Source organism: Calypte anna, chromosome 13 (genome assembly GCF_003957555.1).
Source record: "Calypte anna isolate BGI_N300 chromosome 13, bCalAnn1_v1.p, whole genome shotgun sequence".
NCBI classification, from domain to species: Eukaryota; Metazoa; Chordata; class Aves; order Apodiformes; family Trochilidae; genus Calypte; species Calypte anna.
The window spans coordinates 7,577,648-7,601,267 of NC_044259.1; the positions used below are offsets into that span (position 1 = coordinate 7,577,648).

General features: G+C 56.6%; 1 protein-coding gene across 1 annotated transcript; it reads right to left on the bottom strand.

Annotated features, from left to right (window-relative positions):
- Positions 1–30: 30 nt before the first annotated feature.
- Positions 31–23,480, bottom strand: AFAP1L1 (actin filament associated protein 1 like 1). The gene is made up of 19 exons (XM_030459271.1): positions 23,389–23,480; positions 9,252–9,380; positions 8,648–8,731; positions 8,186–8,283; positions 7,925–8,036; positions 7,456–7,554; positions 6,561–6,772; positions 5,329–5,508; positions 4,554–4,640; positions 4,199–4,292; positions 3,931–4,083; positions 3,256–3,467; positions 2,723–2,868; positions 2,095–2,173; positions 1,848–1,962; positions 1,474–1,638; positions 1,035–1,213; positions 637–765; positions 31–248 (listed from the first exon to the last, which is right to left on the bottom strand). The coding sequence occupies exons 1-19, from the start codon at positions 23,402–23,404 to the stop codon at positions 225–227; spliced, it is 2,313 nt and encodes a 770-aa protein (XP_030315131.1). The 5' UTR covers positions 23,405–23,480; the 3' UTR covers positions 31–224.
- Positions 23,481–23,620: the final 140 nt, after the last annotated feature.

Below are 23,620 nucleotides of genomic sequence, written 5' to 3' on the forward strand. Positions count from 1 at the left end.
CCTTCCCCACCCGTCCCCCCCCAAATCCCCATCCCACCCTCTTCCCCATGGTTCACAGTGTTGCCCACGAGGCAGCTGGTGCTGCAGTGGTGGGGTGTGGGAGGGCATCTCTCCCTGGATGCCTTCCCAGCACCCTCCTGGCACCTCGGAGAAAGGGGGCTTGTAGTTCTTCTGTGAGCCCCAGTCTGTGGCAGGGGCTTGGGAGGTGTTCCCACAGCCTGGCTTTAAGTCTGCTTCTTTTCCCATTCCTGCATAGAAAGGAAAAAAAAACAGGGTCTGAGGAGACATTGCTGAAGAAGTGAGCAATTAGTCATTTTGAGAGCATCCCACCCTACTAGGAGCTTTGGATCACCTCAGCATCTTCAAAGCCTGGGGTCACAGCTGCTCTGGTCATCACAGAGGTGATGTTTCCCCCCCTGCCCACCCAGCCCTGCACCTTCCAAATCACCCTGCAAGCCAGGCTCATGCCAGCAGTGAGAGCTGCTAAGCTGGGCCAGCCTGGTGGCACCCTGGCAGTACCCCCTGCTTTTGGACTAAGGAGCATCCTTTGTCCCCAGATTTTATGGTCAAGGAAGGAGGATGGGATGAAGGATGAGATTTCCCAAGGGACTGGGAAGGAGAGGAGTGAAGCTGGACCTTGGCCTTCCGCAGCACATTTCCCTTGTTGGAAGGGAGGATGGAGGGACTTCTCTTCCTCAGTTCAGATGCACAGTTAACAGGGACCAAGTGCTCAGAGGGGGTCCCATTTGGCTTGTTTGTAGCTTCCTGTGGAAAACCATGAGAAAGAAGGAGGAAGATTTAGGAGACCCAGGGAGCAAGAACAAGAGAAAAAAAAAAAAAAAAGCAGAAATTATCATGAGGCCAAAACAGATGTGGCTAAACCTAAACCTAAATGACTATTTCCCAACTCTATCCACAGTGGGACAAAGCAGGGGGATTGACCCTTCTTCCCCACGTGCTGCTCCCACCACCACCCCAAGCAAGCTTTCTGGGGGAAGCTGAAGCCATTAGAGAGAGGAAGGAGGTATAGTTACCCCATTCTCAGCCTTGCTGGTCACAGCCAGCCCCAGGGCTGGTCCTCCTGCCAGCGACTGCTTCAGCTGCTCCTTTACTTCGGACAGCTTGAGCTCCAGGTCCACGCGTTGCTCCTCCTTCTCCCGGCACTGCTCCTCCAGCACTGCCACCCTCTGCTCCAGGTCCTGCAGCTTCATCCCTGCTTGCACAAGTGCACCCGGCTCAGCGCCTTCACCGGGGGATGAGGGAACGGGGACAGGGACAAGCCACCCATGCTCCTGGAGGGGGACGCTAGATGGGGCTGCCAGCTCAGCAGCGCGCTGCTGCCAGCCTGGGTCACGGACAGCGATGCCACCGCCAGACCAGTGTCCCCATCCCGCCACAGCTCTGCCGCCCTCCTCCGGTACCCGAGAGCCTTCCAGCATTCCCAGTCACACTGCTCGGACAGCACCAGCCTACCCGTGCTGCCCTTTATGGCTTCCCGCAGCTCTCGCTTCTCTTTCCGCAGCAACACCAGCTCGCTGCGGATCGATGCTTTCTCCTTCTCCAGCTTCTCCTTCTCTGTCAGAAATCGCCTGGCGTCCTCCTCGGCCCGGTTCTTCCCGTACCTGTACTGGTTGGCATCTGCATGCACAAGGAGAACCTGTCATGAAGGCTCTGGCCCTGGCTGTACCAGTGCCACCCACAGCCCAGCTGAGCTGGCACAGCGCAACCCATCACCTGGGTGCTGGAGCTGGCCAGCCCTAGCCCAGGGTCCAGATCTCCTTGGAGTGTCCTCCAGCACTGGCCAAGGGTCCCCTCACTGTGGCTTGTGGCTGAGGGCCCCCACTCACTTGATGCGTGCCTCTTCACTTTGATCTGTGGGTCCACTCTCCGTGACTTCTCGCTGCAGGAGGAGGCATGGCGCTTCACCTGGGCTCCCGCTGGCCGCTCCAGCTCCTCCTCAGCCTGCAGCAGGGACAGGAGAGAGACTGACTGAAACACCCACAGGGCCACTGTGGCCGGGCCAAGGCTCCCCAGGGCATCTTCTCTAGCCTGGCCACAGGGATGGGAAAGGGAGAGCCTCTGATCCATGCTCACCTGAACCTTCTCATAGGGAACGTCATCATACACCACACGGGAGCAGTCTGGCTGGTGGTCCTGGGAGGAGCTGGCCCACCTGTGGGAAGAAGTGTAGAGAAACAAGATAAACCAGGTGCCTCGAACTGCCAAAGAGTGGGTGTGAGTCCACCTGTGCCTGATTAGGACAGGCCCCCTATTGGGCATGAGCAAGACCAGGGGGCCAATAAAGGTGGGACACACACCCACAGAGAGAAGCTCAGCTCACTCTGGTGCGAGGCAATGGAGAGGCCAGCAGCTTGTTGAGCCTCAGGAGCAAGAAAGGCTCCTTCCCGCTACAAAGAAGGATGGTGTCTTCCTTTCCAGGACATCCCTGCCAGCCCCCCAGAGAGTCCCTCCATCTCAGAGGGCTTCCTGCATTGCTTTCCCAGCTTCACTCATGAGCGCTGTACCCTACCCCACCGTACCCTACTACACATATCCCTTAAGTCTTCCATCAGCATTGATGAAACACTTTCACCTTTCCATCCTGTCTGAGGGAAGCTGCTCTGCTTTGGAAATCACCAGCCCTAGAGACATCCCCAGCCCAACGCTCTGCCCCCAGCACAGCCCCTGCCCAGCCCATGGCACAGCAGGAGGACATCCTTACAGGTAGGAGTGCCTCACAGCTGTCACTATGTTGGCAATGGTCTCCACATCCACATAGTCGTAGTGCAAGGCCTCTGGTGCTGTCTGGGAGCCTGTCTCCACCAAAAGCAGACCCAGCCAGCGGCCCAGGTCTTCAGAGCAGCTTGCCTGCAGGAGAGAGAAAGGGTTAGGGTCCATGCCCAGCTCCCAGCCCCTCGCTCTCACTCCCTCCCAAAGCCTCACTGCAGAGAAGGGTCCTCTGGCACAAAGCACGTGCAAAGCTTAGGAGGGTCCAAAAGAAAGCACATGAGTAGATATTGGAGGTCCCAGAACCAAACCCCCAGCTGCCCCACTGCCTTCTTCAGTCCTGCCAGCCTCCAAATACCTGTGCAGCTAGCCCTAGCTCACCAAAAGATGGCCCTGGTCTTCTTTAACGTGTAGGGGAGGAGAAAACAAGGCACTGCTTGCATGCAGGCACTGATGATCACAGGAGATGCATCCCCATGGTGTCCCTCAGGGGTCCAGCACACCCTGCCCACCCTGCTGCCTGCTCACCTCCAGCGCAGCCACCTCCTGCTTGTTGCGAAGGATTCTGAAGGCAAAGGGGTGTTTGGGCCCAAGCCCAGGGACCACCTCACAGCCCTGGAGGACGATGGCATTCACGTGGGTCCGCAGGTCGGTGCGGTCCTTATGGAAGTAGAGGGTGTTGCCCTTCAGGCGACACCAGCGCTCCTTCCAGCACTGGTTAACAAGGACACTGAGGTAGCCTGGGGGGTGGCAGAGTGGAGGGAAAGGTCTCAGCAGCTGCTCAGACAGACCTTGGATAGGCTTTAACAGGACATGGCTGCCCATAGATTATGACATGGCTCCCTACTCACTGAGTATTTCTATTCCTCAGTTTTCTCACAGAGAGCAAGCTGGGACACCCTGGACCCAGCCGAGGTGCCAGCTCAGTGCCACATAATCACCCCAGCCTGTTTTCTGGGGCATAGAGGTGACCCCTAACCCCATCCCCACACACCACGGGAATTTGAAGAGCCAGGACCAAGCACCATTTTGTATCCCAAGGGAGAGTCACAGCTCTCCATCAGTACAGTGAGCTTGTCCCCATGCCACCATCCCTTTACCTCCCACCTGCTCCCCACAGGGCCAGGTTGGGGGGAAGGATGCCAAGTCCCCATCACTCCCAGCCTGATGCAGAGTTCTGTCTCTGCTCTAGCCCACACGAACCACAGCAGGGGATGTCCTCTTCAGTGGAGGAGGTCTGTGTGTCCTCAGAGCATGGCTTCTTTTTGGAGAAACTGATGATCCTGGTGATCTTCTTCCCTGCCGCCCGGCTCATCGAGCCCTTCAGGTCAGCCAAGCCACTCTTTTTGCCCTTTCCTGGAAAGAGAACAGGGTAGCTGTGTGCCCCTGTGACATGTCACAGCATCCCCCCTTGCCAGGAGGGGATGCTCCCTGGCTGTGGTGCCCACCACCAGAAGCCTGCTTGGCTTACCATGCTCGCCGGGCTCTCTGCGGGCTGCTGGGGAGCTGGTCTCACCTGGTGCCACGCTGTCTGAGTCAGAGGTGTGCTTCTCCTGGGACAGTCTCTGCAGGGGGAGCAGGCAGGCATGCTGTCAACAGTGAGCCCCTGCAGAGCCCCCAGGGATGGCCACTATCTGACCTTCATCTCTCCTGCCCTAAGCTGGGATGTTCCCCCAGTGCCAGGGGAGCCCTGCAGACCTGATGCAAGGATAGGAAAGGGCCCCCACACAACACCAGGAGCTCTGTGCTCCTGCTATCCCTCATTCCCCAAGCTGGGACACAGCAGCCCCACACATCACCTTGGCAGCACTGTCAGAAACCATCACCTTATCCAGGTCCATCTTGCACGGCATCACCGGGGAGGTGGGGGCTTCCATTCCACCTGCTGCTGGACTGCTCACTTCCTTTATCACCTGTGGAAACAGCCACCAGCAGCTGCACAAAACTGAGCCAAGGGCCAGGGTTACTTTCCCTGGCTCAGCACACTCTCATTTTGCTACCAGAGCCAGGCTGAACCTCTGGGAGAGTAGTCCTGGAGGACAGGATACCAAGCCCTGCTCAGGGCACAAGACCCAGGGAGATAGCCCCTTCAAAGCTGCAACCAGTTTTGCAGATTTGGTCAAAGATCTTGGAAATCTCAGAGGTGTAGGACTTGGGTGCCAAGCCACACAGTCATCCTGCCAGCACAGCAACCACTATTTTACAGACAGGCAGAGGATGGCTTGCCCAGGCCATGTAAAATGACTCCATCCTCCCACGTTTGGGGTAACAGCCGTGTTTGTGGTGTGCACACAGGCTCCTTTCCCACCCATGGCCCCCTCCTCTTGCCCATGAACAAAAGCAGGAAAGGGCCACAGGGAAGAGGAGGGGAGAGCAAACATCCCCACCCCGCAGGGGCTATCAGCACCGGAGACACCCAGGCTCTGGGAAGCAGCTGGAACAGCCTCCCCAGCTGATGAGAGACAGGAGCAAAGCCCTTCCAGAGGGGCAAGACCTTTCCCAGGGCTGACCCCTCCCTGCCCCAGCCAGGGAGGATGCCAAGAGGGGTCTGCAGCTCCCCAGGGAAAGCGGGGAGGGGGGACATGGGGGAAGCCACGGTACCTTCAGCCACTCCTCAGCCTGCTCCTTGCTTTGCACAGCCAGCACCAGTGCCTCAGCCCCAGGCAGGGAGAACCGGAGCTCGTGCTTCTTGCGGCGCCCATCCTTGGGGACATAGATGACATTGCAGGTGCTCAGGGGCACCTCCACGTGTGGCTGACGGTCCTTGGAGCTTTTGTAGCACTAAGGGAAGCAAAAGGAATTGCTCAGGGTTTGGCTGGAACCCGGTCTGTCCTACTGCCGTGCCACCAAGTAGAGCTGGGATCCCTTCTCAGGGAAGCACAGATGGAGGTGGCTCAGTCTCTGCAGCAGCCCCAAGGGTGGAGGGCTGGGGGTATGCCCCCTCACCCTGGGGGGTCCCAAAAGAGGGGAGCCCTCTGTTTGCTTCCAAGGGAGGAGAGGGCACCCCCACCTCATGCTGTGCGGTGCAGTCACAGCCCTAGGTCAGGGTCTTGGCTTGTATATTGCTATTTTTCTTCAGCCTGGACCGAATCTCCCTCCCAGCCCACCAATGGGTTTCTGTTCCCCACGAGTTCCCCACAACAATCCCATGGGGAGCTCCAGGCTGGGCACAGAGTGGCTGAGAGCAGCCAGGCAGAAAGGGACCTGGGAGTTTGGGTCGACAGGAAGCTGAACATGAACCAGCAGTGTGCCCAGGTGGCCAAGAAGGCCAATGGCATCCTGGCCTGCATCAGGAACAGTGTGGCCAACACGTCCAGGGAAGGGATTCTGCCCCTGTACTCAGCACTGGTGAGGCCACAGCTTGAGTCCTGTGTCCAGTTCTGGGCCCCTCAGCTCAGGAAGGAGATTGAGGTGCTGGAGCAGGTCCAGAGAAGGCCAAGGAGGCTGTGAAGGGATCCAGCACAAGTCCTGTGAGGAAGGGCTGAGGGAGCTGGGGGTGTTGAGGCTGGAGAAGAGGAGGCTCAGGGGAGACCTCATCACTCTCTACAACTCCCTGAAAGGAGGTTGGAGCCAGAGGGAGGTCAGGCTCTTCTCCCAAGTAGCTACCGGTAAAACAAGAGGGCATGGGCTTAAGCTCTGCCAGAGGAGGTTTAGGTTGGATATTAGGAAGAAATTCTTTACAGGGAGGGTGATCAGGCCTTTTAAGAAGGGACTGGATGTGGCACTCAGTGCCATGGCCTGGTAATGGTGTTAGTGGATCAAGGGTTGGATTTAATGATCTCAGAGGTCCTTTCCAACCTGTCTAATTCTGTGATTCTGAGTTCTGGGCTCACCAGCAGTTTCCCATCCCGTATGATGGTGAGCTGCTTGGCCCACTGCCCAAAGCGCTTCTTGCGCAGCAGGAAAGCGCAGATCCTGCAGTCCTTCACCAGGTTCATGGAGGCTTCCTCTGAGGGCCACTGGTGTGTCAGCTGCTGCCCCTTCCCCTCCTCCTCCTCATCTTCATACGATTCATAAGAGCTGCTCATCGCATCCGAGTCATTGTCTGGAAGGAAGCAGGGGAGTCACCCCAGATGGCACCCTGGGGCCCTGCCTGCTGGGGATGCTCATGCACTGCCGGGGCTTCCCATGCCTGGCAGGCTCCAGCACAGAGCCTGGGCAGGGCATGGTGATGGACAGACTATCTCACTCTCTGAAAACAGCAGCGTTTTGACCTCAGCCACCTCCATTTCCCTTCTAAACCAGGCAGGATGCTCACAGACCAGCCCCAGGTGCATCTATCCAAACCCTTGGGCTGGCTTAGTTCTTTGCAAACCTCAGCCTTTGAAAGCCTGGATTAAACCTTCTCCCAGCAATAATCATGTGCTGGCCCCTCTTCCCCACTCCTCCTGCATGGGGCACAAAGTAGCAGGGCTCCACAGTGGTGTCCCTGCCCCAGCTCTCCTCTGCTGTGGCAGAAGAAACTCCTGCAGGGCACAAGAGCTGTGTGGGCAGGGACAACCCTTCCTCATGCAAGTGACAGACACAGCACTGATTGCATCCCTTCTGCTACACGAGGGCATGACAAACAGCACTCCATGTTCCCTAGTTTTTACCTAGCAGCCTCTGACTGACACATGAAGGGTTCTCCAGCCTCAGCTCCATTGGCCCCCAGCCCTCAAGCCCCCACTGTGGGGCTGGACTTTGCCACAGCTCTCCTCTCCCTGACAAGGGCACCCAGATACCTACAGGAGTTTTTTTGCTCCCCGTTGATCCTGGTGATGGGATAATTGCTGTCTGCATCCTCATAATAGCCATCCTCAATGGAGTTGGGGGGGCTGGAGCTGTCTGTGGAGGAAGCAAATGGCAGCTGGGCCTGTTCCTTCTGGTTTCTCCCCAGTGATGCTCTGACTGGTGAGCCTGTGAGCAGGGGCAGAGCAAAGCACACCCTCCCAGGGCATCTCAGCATCAGTTCCTCCACGGCTCCCACCTCTCCCCATCAGTCCCTTCCCAATCGAGCCAGAGCAAAAAGCTTCTAGCAGTAACAGGGATGGGAAGGAAGCAGGACAGGAGCGATGCCAGTGGGAGCAGTGAGGTTTCCTGACCCAGGACAAGCTGTCACACCCACTGAGGATGGGCTGGAAGGTAGAGGGATGCAGTGGACATCCCTCCACACTCCCTCCACCCTCCTGCTGCCCCAGCCCAGAGCAGGACTCACTGCGGGAGGTGATGTACTCAGGAGCCTTGCCAGGACCCAGGGGCAGAGCTTCCTCGTAGTAATCCTCAGGCGGGGGAGTGGTGGGCAGTGGTGGAGCAGGGTCTGCAGGAACCTACAGCAGTGACACCACCAGCATGAGCCAGGCAGAAGAGAGGGTCATGAGTCACTGCAAGGAACAGGAAGGGGTCCCAGCCCCAGCCACCACCACCTCCCCGGGCAGGTGAAGAGCAGACCTTGATGGTGGCCATTTCAGGGACTTACAAGTTTTGCTGTCTGGCTCCTCGCCAGTTCCAAACCAGCACCATCACCACTGTCCCCCTCCTCCTCTTGCATGTCCTGGAGATCCCGCAGGTCACAGTCTGCCCAGGGGTAAGTGGAGAGGGTAAAGGGAGAAGGAAACCCCATAGCTGGCTTCCCCATCCATGCCCTCAGGGGACCCCCAAGGCAAGCACTCTTCACTGGGAAGGTGCTAGGAGATGGAAACCGCTGGTAAACACAGCTGGGCTGGGGTGTGCACAGACCATGGCCATCCCCAAGCAGCATCAGGGGAGAGTGAACAGGCACCTGGGGTGACAGTGCCCACCCCAGGCACAAGGATGCAGCTTTCATCCTCCTCCCCCAGGGCACCCCAAGAGCCTCTGCTTCTCAGCAGGGATGCCAGGGCCAGCACTGCATCCACACAGTGTGACCTCTGGCCTGTCATTTTGGGTCACCCATACCTACCAAACTCCTCGAAGAGAGACTCCACAAAGCTGGTGCCATTGCTCAGGGACGACGTGTTGACATACATGTAGTCCACATCCTTCCCTGGGAGCAAGAGGATGTTCTCAGCCTGGGGTCAGCAAGGTGGCCGGGGCAAGCACCAACATTCCTCCCCACAAACACCAACCCAGGGAATCACAGGGAGCTCCTCTAGAGCAGGAACCCTCAGGGATGCTGCTGCTCTCTCAGGAGGGCAGGAAGGTGGGAAGGCAGGGAAGCCCCAGGTACATGGTCCTCCCAGCCTTCCCGTGGAAACTCCTGAGCTCAGCAGAAACTGGTGTCAGGAAGACCTTTGCAAAGCAGTGTTTCCACAGGGAGCAGCCTCCCCGTAGCCATGGCAGGGCTGATGCCAGACCCTGTGCCCATAGCAGAGAGAAGGCTGGAAGCAAGGATGGGGAGCAAAACTCCCCAAGGAGGCTGAAAAGTTGCTGGGCACAGAGGCAGCTCATCCCTGTCCTGCAGAGGGTTGTCCTGACCCTGCTGTTGTTTTGGCCTGGGGACAGCTGCTGAGGACACCCACTTCCCTGGGGACAGCCATTGGGCTCCATAGAAGTGGGACACAGACCTGGGGGTGGCTGCAGCTTCTGTAGGATGGTGGAGACAGCCAGCTTCTTCTCCTGTGTGGTGTCACTCAGGTACTCGTGGTCCAACAGCTTGAGCAAGACACAGAGCTCTGGGAGGAGTTGGTCCAGCACTGGGGGAAGCATGAAAAAGCCCATCAGCCATGGTGTTGCTGTGGTTAAGACAAGGCAGAAGGAGCTGGAAAAGCTGGAAGATTCCAGGATGGGGATCTTTCCCAGCTGGCCCAGCAATGGCTGTACACAGATGATTCTTTCATGGACAAATTCTCCCACCTGCCCACAGACCCCATGATACAGCATGAATGGAAACACCAGCTCTGCAGGGTTACTGGGCCACTATCAAAGGGCTTAGCACATGTATTTTTTCCACACAGATAAAACTACACCTCTGCCTAACCAACAGTGCATCATAGCTGCTGGTGCCCCCTCACTGTGACAGAGGGAAGGAAGGAAGGAAGAAAGGAAAGGAAGCCCAGATGCCATCTCCAGAGCCACCTGGTGATACCACTCAGGGAGACATCCTCCCACCCCTTGCCTGCTGGGTGACATTCATATTCCTCTGCTCTGCTCAGACCACCTGTGACCATCCAGCCCAGTGCCACCTCCACAGGATCCCCATACACAGTTTAGAGCCTTCGTCCCCATGCTCACCAACAGCAGCTCCTCTGCCCTGCTGTCACTCCTGCCCTTTGGCATCCCCACTCATCCACACTGCTCCAAGGCCACCCCACTTGGAGTCACTGCTCCAAAGGACAGTTTCTGCCCTGCACAGTCACCTGAAATATGTCTGGGGAGGGGATGGGGACTGCAGGATGGGAGAGCCTTGGTCCAACACACACAGCCCCAGAAGTGGCAGAAGGGCTCAGAGTAGTTGAAACCTTGGCAAAGAGGAGCTGCACCAGAAGCCACTGCTCATTTGCTTTCCAGCTTGTGGGAATCCCAGTACCTGCCTGGTCCTGGGCTGCTGAACCTGAGCACAGCATCAGCCTGGGGACAGAACCAGGCAGGAGAGATAGGAAAAAGCAGGATGAGAATTCCCTACCAATCACCTTCAGAGGCACAACACACACAATTGTGGGTCTTGTCTTTGATGTGGTGATTCAGGGGCAAGTTTTCATGAAGCAAAAGCACATTGCAGCTGTGGGGTTACCCATGCAGCAAGGCTCCAGAAGACATTTGGGTGTTCGTGTGGCAGAGCAAGGCTACAAAAAAAATTCATCCCTGAAAGCAACATTTGCAGTGCTGGCAATAGGTGACCAACAGCTTTGGGAAGGCAGGTTGGCCAGGGATGGGATGGGTGGGGAGGACTTGAACAAGGCAAATTCTGGACTCCAAATCTCTCGTGAGCTTCCACACCCATAACTGTGGAACTGCACGTGCAGTGACATCCTCATCCCAGGTCTCTTCCTGTACCTTATCTCCTCAGAGCATGATAAGACAAAACTGAGCTGGATGCAAAGCCAAGCTCCTGTTTTATACAGGACCACAGAGCTGCCCAGCTACACTGGCATCCAGGGTAGATCCTGCAGGGTCCAGTGCCTGCATTAGAGAGGCCCAGCTCAGGGACACCAGCAAACCTGTTGCTCTGGAAGCCACAAAGGGTGGGGAAGAAAAAAAAAAAAAAAAGAAAAAGGATCCCTGCTCCTGGCAGCAACCAAAAGTCATCACATAGTAGCTGAGGAGGCGTGCAGCTGGCTTTGGGTCTCCAGGGACAGGAGGAGAGGCCAGAGGTGACCACAGAGGCAGCTTGGATGTGCTGCTTGATGGAGATGGCTTGAAAGGGAAGCAGAGCATATGCCCTGACAGCACACTGACAGTGTACCTGTCTCCATCACTGCCTTTCCAGGCTCTGCCAGAGGAAGGGTCCCAGCAGAGCAGAGCTGAGCTGGCATGGGGCATGTTTCCCAAGGGACAGGCAGGATGCTGTGTTGCTACAGCTAGTGAGATCCTTGTTAATTATGTTCTTTAAAGAGCTTATGCTGGGCCCTATCTGATCTCCACATCCACTCTGCCCAACATCCATCAAAACCTGGGCTCCTACAAGTTTGACCCAGGATTTTGGATGCTAATTTCCACCCCTGTGGGCCATAATCCTGAGCATGGAGAGAGTCTCCTGGGACTGGTGGGAAGCAGGCTGGCACTGCTGCCCAAAGCAGGGAAAACACAGTAAAAGCAACTGCTGTTTCAAAGGCTTTCAGCGGAAAGGGAACCCAATATGAGTGGGCTGATGCAGAGCAGTGCCTGGCCAAGAGAAGCCCCCAGGCAAGAAGGCAAAATGCCCGGCCCCAAATCACCACCTCCCCAGGATGTGAGGCAGGATGCAGCTCACAAGTCTCTTCCTGCTGCCCCAGCTGATGGGCTTCTATCTCCACAGACCTTCTGCTTCCTCCTCCCCAGCGCCAAGCTAAACAGCAGCCTCAGCCCTTTCAGCAAGAGCAGCTCTGCCAGCACCCATCTCTCTTGGACAGGCTAAACCAGGACAGGTAATCTCCTGGCACAGCCTCAGCACATCTCCAGAAGAGCTGGTAGCATCCCCCAGCCCATGGGGAGGGAGAGGGCAGCCACAGGGAGAGTGAGGTGCCTGATCCTTCAGCTGGAAAATCACCCCACAGCAGACAAGCAACCAAGATACCCATATCCTGCTGATGCTCATCTCACTGCCTTCCTCCAGCATGCACCTCCCAGGGTGGGGATCTGCTCTGGCCACTTGAGAGCCTCCTGGGTGTGATGAGTGAGGGTAAGCACTCAGCTCCCCTGGTCCTCTCTTTGTCACTCTGCAGAGGCAGAAAAGGAGAGAAGAAGGGAAGATCCTCTCTGGGATGTTTGCAGAGTGCTGTGCAGGCAGGATGGTGCAAGCTCCTGCTCAGTGATGTGGTGGTGGCCTCCAGGCTGGCTGAGACACTCAACCTGCAGGGCTCTGTGGGGCAGGGGACTAGTAAGGAAGCAGCTGGGACAAAAAGCAAGATCCCCTCCTATGCACGCAGCACATGCAAGCATCAAGGGACACAGCCATCCTCCTGCCACCTCTGCTGGTTCTCAGCTGGCCATGAGGTCCCACGAGAGAGATGGGGACCACACACACTCCCTTCATCAGCTTCCCAGAGCACACCAAATCCTAGGCCACAGTGCTCACCAGCATCTCCATCCCCTGCCCTGTGTAGGACATCTCACATCACAGCCTCCATCTCCCGGGTCAAGGCTTCTGACCAGCTGAGCACAAAAGGGCAAGCGGGTTGCTATAAATAGCAACAAAGGAGGTGGTGAGGGGGGTGAGGAGACCCCACTGCACACAAGAAGTGAGAGTATCCGATAAGGGAGGTTTGTGACCCGGCATGGCAAGTGGGTGAGCTCATCAGCAACACCCCGAGCACCAGCGCTGAGCCAGGGCGCACGGAGCACAGAGAGCACTGAAGACGCCTTTGTTTCCCCCAGCTGAGCTGTCCCCTCCATCTCCCTTGTTAACATCCTCCAAAATACAAGGGGAGGGAAGGGAGGGCAGTCAAAGAGGCCTGTGATCCCAGGAGGACACACGGCCTGCTGAGCCGAGCTTCTGCCCAGGGGAGCAGAGGAGGAAAGGAATTAATTTCCTATGCTCGTTAGGCTTCCAGCCTAAATAACATTAATGGGGTGGCTGCAGGAAGGAAGGGGAGATTGCTCCAGGGTTGCTGTGTGGAGGGCAGCAGGTGATGGTGTGACTGATTCAAGGTTACCTGGTGAGCAAGGACCATGGTGTTAGGGCTGCAGTAGGTGTTGGGAGTGAGCACAGACCCCGTGCCAGCTGGTGGCTGTGCCCAAGCCATGGTGGGCAGGGGACTGGGCACTGGTGTGGGTGCACAGCCCTGCCCTGGGGGGCTCTGGAAACTATGGCATGAAACTGTGGAGCCCAGGCACAGAGGCAGCATCAGGACATCAGAGAGTTCCTGGGGAGAAGGTGGCACAGCATAGAACAGACACAGGTGCTGAGCAGATGACAGCCAAAAAAGGACCTTCTGTCCCCCATCCACCAAGCCACTACCTCACTCACCATATACCTCCACCCTCGTGCCTGCCTCTGCTGCTGACAAATGTCTCCCACCTGCTGCTGTCTTCTGGGGCTTCTCTTGCAACTGAGATCCTGTGGGATTGCAACACTTCACTGGGCTCAGGTTGTGGACAAGGACATCCCAGGACAGGGAAGGCTGCCAGGGTCCCCTCCCAGAAACTCACTCCTCTCCATGTTAGCCGCCTGCCCCACTGCTGTGATGGGGTGGGAAGATGTCAGCGAGGTCTCTGAGCCTGGGAAACCCAGGAACTGAAGCAGCAGATGGCTTTAGCATTAGCTAACTGGGGCTGGAAGGGCAGAAGGGACCCAGCTTTTCTGGGATGGTGTGAGCCAGAGAACCAGCACCAGGGCACTGGTGACATTCAGGACAATAGGGCAGTATTTCCTCAGTTGCTAAAGCCTGCCCTAGATGCAGCACCGAGCATGATGCTGGCAGAGGAGTTGTGTCCCCTCCAGCACCTCTCTCCACCCTGCACCCAGGCCAGCTCTATTTTTAGACCCCATGAGTGCTCCCCCTGCTCAGGGACCTGCTTCCACAGTGCAGATAAGGGTCTGGGAGCAGCCTGCAGCTGCAGAGCCCATCTACCCCTACCCGGCCTCTGCTCTGTCACAGAAGCCAAAATCAAGTCTTGCTCCAGCAACCTGCAGAGAGGGGGAAGAGGAGGAGGAGGAGGAAGAGGCTCCTGCCAAGCCAAAGCAGTTTCCTGGTGTAAAGACCCAGCTTTTGCAGGGGGAAGGAGAAGGCAATGCATGTGGAGTTGTCACCCCAAGCAAAGCCAGACTACAGCCTAAAAGAGCGCCCAAGGGAGGGGAGATGCTGCTTCACAGCACCACGATGCTGCGAGGCTGCTGCGGTGGGAGGTGCACAGGGACCATCCCCATCTCCCCCATCCTGTGGCTGTGGCTCTCCCGTCCTCCTCCTGCCCCCGGACCAGGCTTCCTCCCAAGCCAGGTGAAGGCTGGGGGCGAGGGAAGCCGGAGGGGAAATCGGATGCTGGGAGTAACAGCCATTGTTTGTAACTAAAATAAAAACCAAGCAAAAATAAATCCTTCCTGTTGGGGGCGGGCAGGGCCCCGGGACTCTGCCTGCCTGCGCAGGGTGGCTTAGAGCTGCCACCGGCAGCAAACAAACATTTATTGCTGCCATAAACAGGTGGGGCATGGGCCAGGGAAGGGGGGCACAGCCGGGGGCAACAGCACCAGTGATGGGGATGCCCCAGGAGATGCCCTGCAGGGAGGTCACTCACCTGTGGCATGAACAGACCCTATGCTGCCAGAGGAGCTGCCCACAGCACAGAAGCTGCTCTGCCCTCACTATGGGCTGATGTTGAGCCACATACAAGGAGCAGCCGGGTGCTGGGATGTGCCTCAAGGCCTCACTGCCTCCCCACAGCCTCCTGACCCAGCACCAGCCATGGGCATCACTAGAGGAGTGATGCCCAAAGTGGGTGTTGACAGCCCCCTCCAGCCCCAGCATGCTGCTTCCCAGCCTGGAAGGGGCAGTTTTCCCCCCACCACTGCTCCTTAAGGAAGGCTGTGGCCTCCTGAGCTCTTCTTAGCTGAGCTCCCAGGGCAGTTCCTGTTCCCATTCCCATTCCCAAGGAGGTTTCCTTCCAATGGGGAGGAGGCAGGCACGCAGCCGGTGAGGAAGTGCCTTGGCAGGAGCTGCACAGCGCTCCCAGAATTGTTCCTTTGTGCAGAAGACAGGAGGACAGACATCTGCCTGCCTGCACCCTGCCTGCGGCCACCACTCCTCCAATGCAGGCAGGAGAAGGGCAGTGCTCAGCCCCAGGGAGGCAGCAGGGATGAACAGGGCATCCCTGCCAGCCAGGAGCAGCTTCCCAGCCAAACATCACCATCACCAGCGGGGCTGGATGTGGGGCAAACTGGGAGGGCTGGGATGGGCTGGTGGGGCCAGGAATGTCAGTCTGGAAAGTACCTCCTCCTAGCAGTGCGGATGCCTGTAGAGCTACAAAGCGACTTGGCATGCTCCAGTCAGAAGGGTTTTTAGAGAAAAGGCAACCATTAAGATAACACTTGAGCTCTGGCAACATCCTGGAACAGTGGAAGATTTGCTGAGGGGCCACTGGATGCACATGAATCATCTCCTCCCTGGAAACAAGGGCCCCTTGAGTGAGGCAGATGAGCAGAGCGTCTACCAACTCAGCATCCAACAGTGTCAGCAGGAGATGGAGTTCTTGAGGCATGACCAGGAGCCCTCCACCCTCCCTTGCCCTCCAACTGCTCCAGCCAGTGCTTCTTCCCACCCCTCACTGTGATTAAGCCCCTTGATGTTAGCCCCAGGGCCTGGGCAGCCATCCCTGCTCCCCCAGTGGCTCCCAGTTTGGGTGCTGCAGCATCCCTGTGCACTGTGGAGCACGAGGTGAGCTCAAACTTTTAACTCATCCCCCAAGCTCCTGGCACCTCCCTGCTGCCTCCCCACTTCCCCATAGCACATCCCACTTCCCTCCAACCCAGGCTGCAGCAGGCAGGGCAAGGACACACATGTTCCAGGGATCTCATCATCATGAGCTTACAGTAACTAGTACTGATAACCCTGCAAAATCAGTCCTGGGAGATAAACATGAAACCTCCTTGCTCAAGAGGGCAGGAGGTCCCCTACCAGCTCTCTCTGCTGGTGCAGTCACCCAGTGGCTTCTCTTCTTACATGAAGGAGCCCACAGGGTTTGCAGGGCCCCTTTGTCCTGCTCCAGCCCTGGGAGAGGGGGAGATGAGCAATCAGAGAGGTTAAATAGTAAGAAGGCTGCCCTGGCTGTGCCTGCGGAGCCTCCTTCATCTGTGGCTCCTTCTGATCCAGACACACACCCCAATGCTGATAGCAGTTCGGGGGGGGGGATTTAATTTCCTAGCATGGCCCCAGCAGCACAGCCAGCTCAGCTGCTTTCAGCAGTGCTTGTGTGAAGGGTCCCATGCCTGGCCCGGTGCCTTTGCCAGCAGCAGCTTGTCTCTCCTGTATAAATAGCTCTGCAGAAAGCCTTATCACACAGCCTTGCTCCTAGCTGCTTGCCCATCTCAGCACAGACTGCCCGAGCAGCAAGTCCATTCTGAGGCAGAGCCAAGCTCTCCAGCACACTGTCCCCAACCCCTCCTGCTTCACCCTGGCCCTCTGTGCTGAAACAGTTTCTTGGAGTCCTTGCTGTGCCCCCAAAAAGCAGGGAAGAGCAAGAGGAGCAGGTCTGGGGCTGGTGCTCTGCCCAGTGCACCCAGACAGTGGTGAGAGCCTGGGCACGAGGGAATCAGCTGTAGGAGTTGGACCTCAAACATCCCCTTCCCAATGCACTCTTCTTCTGGAGGGGAGGTAGTTTCACATCATCCCCACAGTCTTATACATGAAAACAGGAGTCCTGAACTGAGAAGTGCAATTACAGGTTGAGAGAGCTTGCAAAGGGCAAAGATTATCACCTGCATTCACACCCCTGCCAGTGCACACTGCAGAAACCCTTGCTTTCTGCTGTGTGGCCAGTGAAGCCTCTTCCCTATAGAACTGGATTGAAGGAGAAACTGGATAAAAAGGGGATCACGGGGGTTCCCCTCCCAGCGAGCCCCATGCCAGTTTCACACCCCTTGCAGCATGGCCCAGAGGGAGAGCTGCTGCCCAGGGCTGGGGTCCCAAGCTGTGTGGAAGCTCTTCTGGTGATACCCACACTAGGAGCATGGCTTCCCGTGGAAAATCTCCCCTCCAGGAGCAGGAACCACATGCCCAGAGCTGTGTCTGCCAGGGCTGCAGCACCCTTGCCCCGTGTGCTCTTCCTGGCACCCCAGTCCCCTTGGGCAGTAGGTTGGGAGGTGACACCCTCCCCAGGTAGCCCCCAGCAGAGCCAGGGGCCATCAGAAAGCTCTCTGAACTGGCGTTGCTGCTGTAAGAAAACAGCAGAGCAGCCCTTTTTGGGTTGCAGGGGTAAGTCCTTCCTCTTAGCAGCTCACACTGGAGCAGAGCAGCTTCACAAGTGATGCAGGTAATAGTTAACAGGCTGATTAAATCATCCACAAACATCTCCTGTGACCCAGGCAGATAAAGACCCTCTGATGCCCCACACTGCTACAGGAATCCTGGCTTCTCCAGGGGCTGCTGGGGCTGTCCCCCCGGATCTGCTTATCAGTCCTTTCTCTGCCTCCTGAAGAAGATTGCCATAGTTTGCTTCAGCTCCCCAAAAGCAAACTTTTGCCTCTAACCCCAAAAGGCTGCAGCTGCCCACACCCCAGAGGAGGAGGAGGGAGTGGTTTCTGGATCACCCACTCCAACTGCTGAGCACAGCAAGAACTCGAGAAAATAAAAGCACCCAGGTGAGACATTACTGATATTGCAGGGCATGGGCAGGCCCCTCGCTCTACCCTGTACCCCGGGGGGCTTCTAGTCCCAGGCACAAGTTGTTTCCAGCCACAGGTCAGCCCAGTCAACACGATTAGCTCTGCAGAAACACACAGACCAGATTCAGCTTCCAGGTTACATGTCAGAACTGGGTGCCAGTCTCAGTGGGTCTGTGGTGGGACTCTCTGCCCGGGCCAGCCTGGGAGCAGGGCTCAGAGGCTGCTGGCTGGAGAACACGTTTAAATAATGAATGAAAAAGAGAGGTTTGAGATGCCCTTTAAAGGAATAGTCAGGCAGGGGACAAACCTGCTGAGTAATGTATATATATAAAAAAAAAAGCTTCAGCCAGAGGGGAGATGTTAGGATTAGTCAGAACCCAGAATAAACTCTGCTTTCTCCAACCAAAATTTTGGTGTTGGCCTTTTCAAAACAAACTCTGCAGAGCAGGAAGCAGCAGGTTGGCTTGGATTCCCCTGTGGTACCACGACTGGTGCCACAGCTATGTCCCCACCTGTGGCCACCCTTGGTGGCAGGGAGAACACAGGGAAGCCTCCCCAGGTCACACCTTCCTACCTATTGCTATCTTGGAGCTGGGGGACCCAAAGCTCTCACCTCTCTGTAGTCCTTCGACTCCACCAAACCTCAGCCTCCAGGACAGAAGGAATTACAGCCAATTGCAGGCAGGGTAGTGGAGAAACTCCCTGACTCAGCTCCCTGGTGCCAGTGAGAGCTCTCCCATGGGTTTACCCTCCCCACCACCCTGTGCCCAGGCAGACATGACTAGGTTAGTATCCAGGGCTGGTAGTTCTCTGGCCCTCAGATCTCAAAAACAGACACTCCATCCCTACTGACTGATCAGAGTAGAAAGCTCTCTGTACCTCAAAAGGTTGCTCTCTGTAACCTGTACATCCTCCTTCCCCAAAGCTAAGGTCCAAAACATCTTGGATACAATACCCGACCCACAGGAGCAAATCATGGGGAAACTGGCAGGGCTGACATCCTTCTAGGAGGAAGAGTCCCAGTGGGCAGCTGTGCCTGGACCTTCAGACACAGAGGAGAGTCTGGGACCCTGTCCTGGCAGGGTGTGGGTAGGGAGGGCACAGGATTTGCAGGAAGGAGCTGGTGGATCAGCCACCAGCCAGCTCCACTTTCCCAAACTCTTTCAGGCACAATGCAGACCCCTCTTCTCAGAGGTAGTGGGAGAAAAAAACACCTGCAGGGAAAATATCCCTATGGAGTTGGGGGGAGGGAGACAAGTGCTCAGCACTCAGCCTCCTGTGTTAGCATCCCTGCCCCTACCCCAGCAATGCCCAGGAGCTTGGGAACTCTGCCATGCACAGGTTCCCTCTGCCCAGTGGGGGCACTGGGACCCTCACAGTGGCCCCCTCAGCCCCCATCCCTACAGGGAAGCAATATTCCTGAGTTGGGGCAGGCAGGGCATGGCAGAGGATCTCTGTGTTTGGGGGCTGGGGCCTGGAGGACCCTTGGAGGGCAGGATAAGGGTATTTTCTCAGCTGAGAACAGCCTTTCCGTTTCCTTCCCTGGCCCAGCTCAGGTGCAGAGGCAAGGCCATTGGTCACAGCATTTCCTACCAGCTTAACCCCTGAGGGGCTGGGGGGAGAGAGGCAGGAAAACCAGAAGGCTGGCAAGCTTGAGCACAGGGAAAGATGCAAATGCTTTTGTTATTGCTGATGGCTCCATCAGCTCCGGGACTGATTCACTGCATCTGCTTTTAACTGCAGGACACAAATGAAGCTATCAAACCTGCTCCTATGTAACTTCTATTCCTGGCTCTGTCCATTCCCACCTTGGTTTCCCAAAGAGTTAAGTGACACTGGGGCCACATAAAAACGAGAGGGTGAATCCACTGGACAAGGAGCCAAAAAGGGATGGTTCCTCTTTACCAAGTCAGGTGGTTTTAATGCTGAAAAAAACCCCAAAACAAAACAGAAGAAAGCCAAAGCCATTCTTTAAGCTGCTCCTTACAGATCTCCTGCTAATTGCCAGTGATCAGAGCATACCCGAGTCTCCCTGAGCTCCCTCCTATCACTTCTACAATCACACACACATGAAACCCACTTCAAAAAAAAAAAAAAAAAAAAAAAAAAAAAAAAAAAAAAAAAAAAAAAGTATTTTGAGCATGGAAACCCCTTGAAGCAAAGATCTGGTTTTGTTCCAAATGGTTACGAAATTTCAGTGTTTTCCTTTGCCAGAGAGCCTGCCTTTGATGCGATGGGAGTCATATCAGGAGGAAAAATGGAAGGGGGTGCAGCAGTGGAGGCACGGGGGCAGCCTGGGGGTGGGCAAAGAAGTTATTTTCATCCTTCCCCACTGCGGTGGCTGCAGACAGTCAGTGCAGTATCTGCAGAGGGACCTGAGCTCCCTAAATGCACTCGCTGGGTGATGAAAGGCAATCTGTGGGTAGGAGCACCATGCCCTCCCTCTACTCTATTCATCCCATGGGTGCCCTGGCAGGGGTGCCAGCCCCTTGTTAGTACGGCAGCAGAGCAGGGCTGGCAGAGACAATGCAGAGCTCCTTGGGAGGTTTCCAACCAAAATGTCCTGCGACTGCCCTGGAAGAGTGGTATTTAATAGATATTTTGTGGGACTGTCAGCTGTGACATTAATTTTCACTGAAAATAGGTTCCTTATATTCAGAAGAAGGTGTGTGTTCCTCAGCAGAGAGCTTTAGCTGTGCCAGAGGAGACAGCAGCTAATGTAATGAAGGGTTAATGGGTTAGGACATGACTCCGGGATGCCAGAAACCAATTCAAGCCTCCACTTTGCTAAATCGTTATCTACTGTCTCCAGCAAGTTATTTGGCTACTGAACAACAGGCAAATCTTGGGTCAAGCCCAGTTTTCACTCCTTGTCCTCCTCCGAAAAGCCTTCCCACTGTTTGGGATGAGACAACTTCTTCAAAATCTTAAACAAAGTTTTCCTGTGCCGGGCTAAGAGCTGCCTGCCGGCAGAGGATTTCAGGCACACGGTCAGGGCTGCACCAGCTTCGCGGCTCAGCACATTTGCACCGGAAAGCAGCATTTCCAGGTCAAGAGCAAACGCGGAAAGAGGCAGGTTTTTCCAGACAGCCAAAGCAGATAGGACAGTCCCCAGGGTCCCTGGCTGGAGGACACTACCCCGCAGCAGTTGGGAAGGGCACCAGCCCCGCTCCTTCCCTCTCCCGCAGCCGGCACCCGCGATGTGCAAGGCAGGGCAGGTCCGTGCCCCTCCAGCACAGCCAGCCTGGTTTCACCCGATCCAGCACCTACAGCGAGACCCCCAGTTAAGGGTATGGGGGCACATGGAAGAATAGTTATAAGATCCAGGGTAAAAATAACCCCAGCGCCTGCGGCTTTACTCAGTGTCACCACCCCCGGGGCCGCCCTCCCACCACCCACCGTGGGGATGGTGCAGCCGGCGGTGGGCTCAGCCCCTGTCCCCCCAGGCTGGTGGCTATAAAGAGGCGATGGCCCCGGGCAGTTTCCTGGAGATGGAATGGCTGCAATGCGGGGGAGAGCTCGGCACTTGCCCGGCGTGCTAACAGCTGGCCCCATCTCTGTTTCCCACCCACTCCGCACCCCTTTCCACCGGGCTACGTGCGCAGGGCGGGTGGGATTCCTGCCGCCAGCAGGTCAGGAATGATCCCGGTTCCCTCCCACCAACCCCGCGGCCTCCCCATTCCTGTGGGATAGTTGGAGCCAAGTTTATCCCTGACACATCTCCACCGGCTTTGCTGGATTTAAACCCCAGATAACTTTGGTGCAAGACCTAAATTCTGGTGGCACAAAAGGTCAGAGAAGAATCACTAATGAGCAGAAGCTGTGAGACAGCCCAGCCCTCCTACAGCAAAGGCTTCTGGCACAGATCATCTCCCAAGTCATGCACACATACACTTCTTCATCAGCACAACCTGAAACAACTCTGCAAACAGCCCACAGCACCAGTTCCCAGGCTAGGCACTGGTGTAGAACTTAGCCCTGCACAGGATGCTGCCCAGCCTGCTGGGGAAGGCAGCAGGCTCAGCTGGAGCAGAATGTGATGAAGTTTTAAATAAGAAGCTAAGCAGAGCTACAGGTGAAGAAAGGTGATGCCAGGGAGCAGGCAGAAACTGGGAACAGGGCACAGAGCTCCCATCTGCCACTGGACCCAGCACCCCTTGCACTGGGAGAGGGAACTGGGTGAGATACCCACACCTTCCTTCTGCAACCCACAGCCCCCAGAGGCAGTCAGTGCCTCTGGGTGATGAGCACGAGGGTCTGGAGGAGGTTTACATTACCAAAGAGCCATTCAGGTGCCAAGAGCAATTCATTACAAGCATTCAAAGAAAAACAGGCAGGCACTGCTGCCACTACCATAGAAGGCACCAGCAAGGGGGATAAAACAAGAGAGTGGCTCTTCCCTGGCAGGGCCAGCCCATGGAGTGGCTGCACCATGTCCAGGCCCATCTCCACAGTGCTCCAGGATGGTTTCCACAGCATGTGTGGAAATTCCTGCCCTTCCCTGAAGTGAGGTCTTGGGTTTGATTTTTGAAGTGGGCTGGCATGCAAACAGGATGCAAACAGATCTCACCAGCTCACACAGCAAGAGAACAGGGAAGCTGAGACCCTCTGCTCTCCCCTCTTTCCATTAGTGAGGTTCTCTGGGACCTTGAAAGACAGCTTTGGCACCATATGTCATTTGATACCATTCTTCCTCCTGCAACAGGACCTTCCTTCAGAGCCAGTAAAGCACCCCTAGCTGGCAGGCAGGCAAGGCAAGTCACAGACATGGAAAATGCTGTCCCTCACACAGTCCCTGTCCTCTCCTGGGCTGCTGGGCACTGACACTGCTCTCTGAACACCAACACTGCAAGCAGCAGCCCAAGAGTCATTCTCCTCATGCTGCATTTCCCCTGCGGAAACACCACCCCATCCTTTTACATCGGGAAAGGGAACTCTTGACCCTGGGGTCTTTCTGGTGCTGACCCAGTGCTGCAGGCACAGCACGGCCTGAACCACCCTGAGACTTCAGCGTGGTCCCAGCCTGCAGAGCTGGAACAATGCCCCTGGCCTTCCTCTTGTCATTTTTGGCTGGTGCTGCTGTAGCACCTCTGAGGACCAGTCAAGGGCCAGGACCCCTGTGCTACACCATGTCAGCACCTGCTCCTCTGTTCTGCAGCAGAAATCCCGCTGAAAATCTCTCTCTCTTGCTGTCCAGGCAACCCACCAGCCCAGCCCCAGCAGAAAGCCAGGACCTTTTCTGCAAAGCTAGCTCGAAGCCGTGGCAGGTTTATTCATATCCCAGATCAAAGCCTCATAGCTACGTGAGCCCGATGCCACAGGCTGCAGGCGGGAATCACACACATGTAGGAACGCAACAGCTTCCCAGCAGGGAAGGCCCCCCATGGCTTTGAGATCCCAGCTGGGGAAACCCTCGGGATCCCAATAACTCCACCTAGAAACACACCAGTCACCTTCCTTTCCACGACCATAACAAGTGCTTACAAGCCTCTGGCTTTTCACCCATCTGGCCACCAAAAGGAAAGTGGCACCGGTTTGCCCCCCAGACGGCACTGTTAGTGTCCCCGCCCAGCAGGGATGGTGGGGGGCGAAGTAACCTGGGGACACGGTCCCACATCGGTGAGGTCTCGGGCGGTTGTGAAGGGACGCACGACCCCCAGCTCCCCGGGACTGGGACTCATTCTCTATCCCCCCCCGTGCCGGACTAGGGCATGCCCGTCCCGGTCCGGTCCCTTCCCGGTCCCCCTTACCGCTGAGCCGGTCCATGGCTGCGGAGCCGCGGCACCACCGACCGCCTCGGGAGGCTCGGGCGGACGAGTGTCAGCGGCAGCAGCCGCCCGGCGGGGCCGGGTCTCGGCTTCCGAGCTGCCAATCGTTTGTTCCGCCCCTCCCTCGGTGCACGGCAGCGCCGAGCACCGGCACGGACCGGCACGGCACCGAGAGCCCTCCTGGGGTCTCCTCGCTGGCTTTACGGCAAGAGAG

What these genes read in the sequence shown, in the direction of transcription:
- AFAP1L1 (XM_030459271.1), bottom strand. An exon ending in GGAGCCAGACAGCAAAACTT is followed by an intron (nt 8,037 to 8,185) that starts GTAAGTCCCTGA and finishes TCACTGCTGTAG; the next exon opens with GTTCCTGCAGACCCTGCTCC. An exon ending in TGAGTACATCACCTCCCGCA is followed by an intron (nt 7,555 to 7,924) that starts GTGAGTCCTGCT and finishes CTTCCTCCACAG; the next exon opens with ACAGCTCCAGCCCCCCCAAC.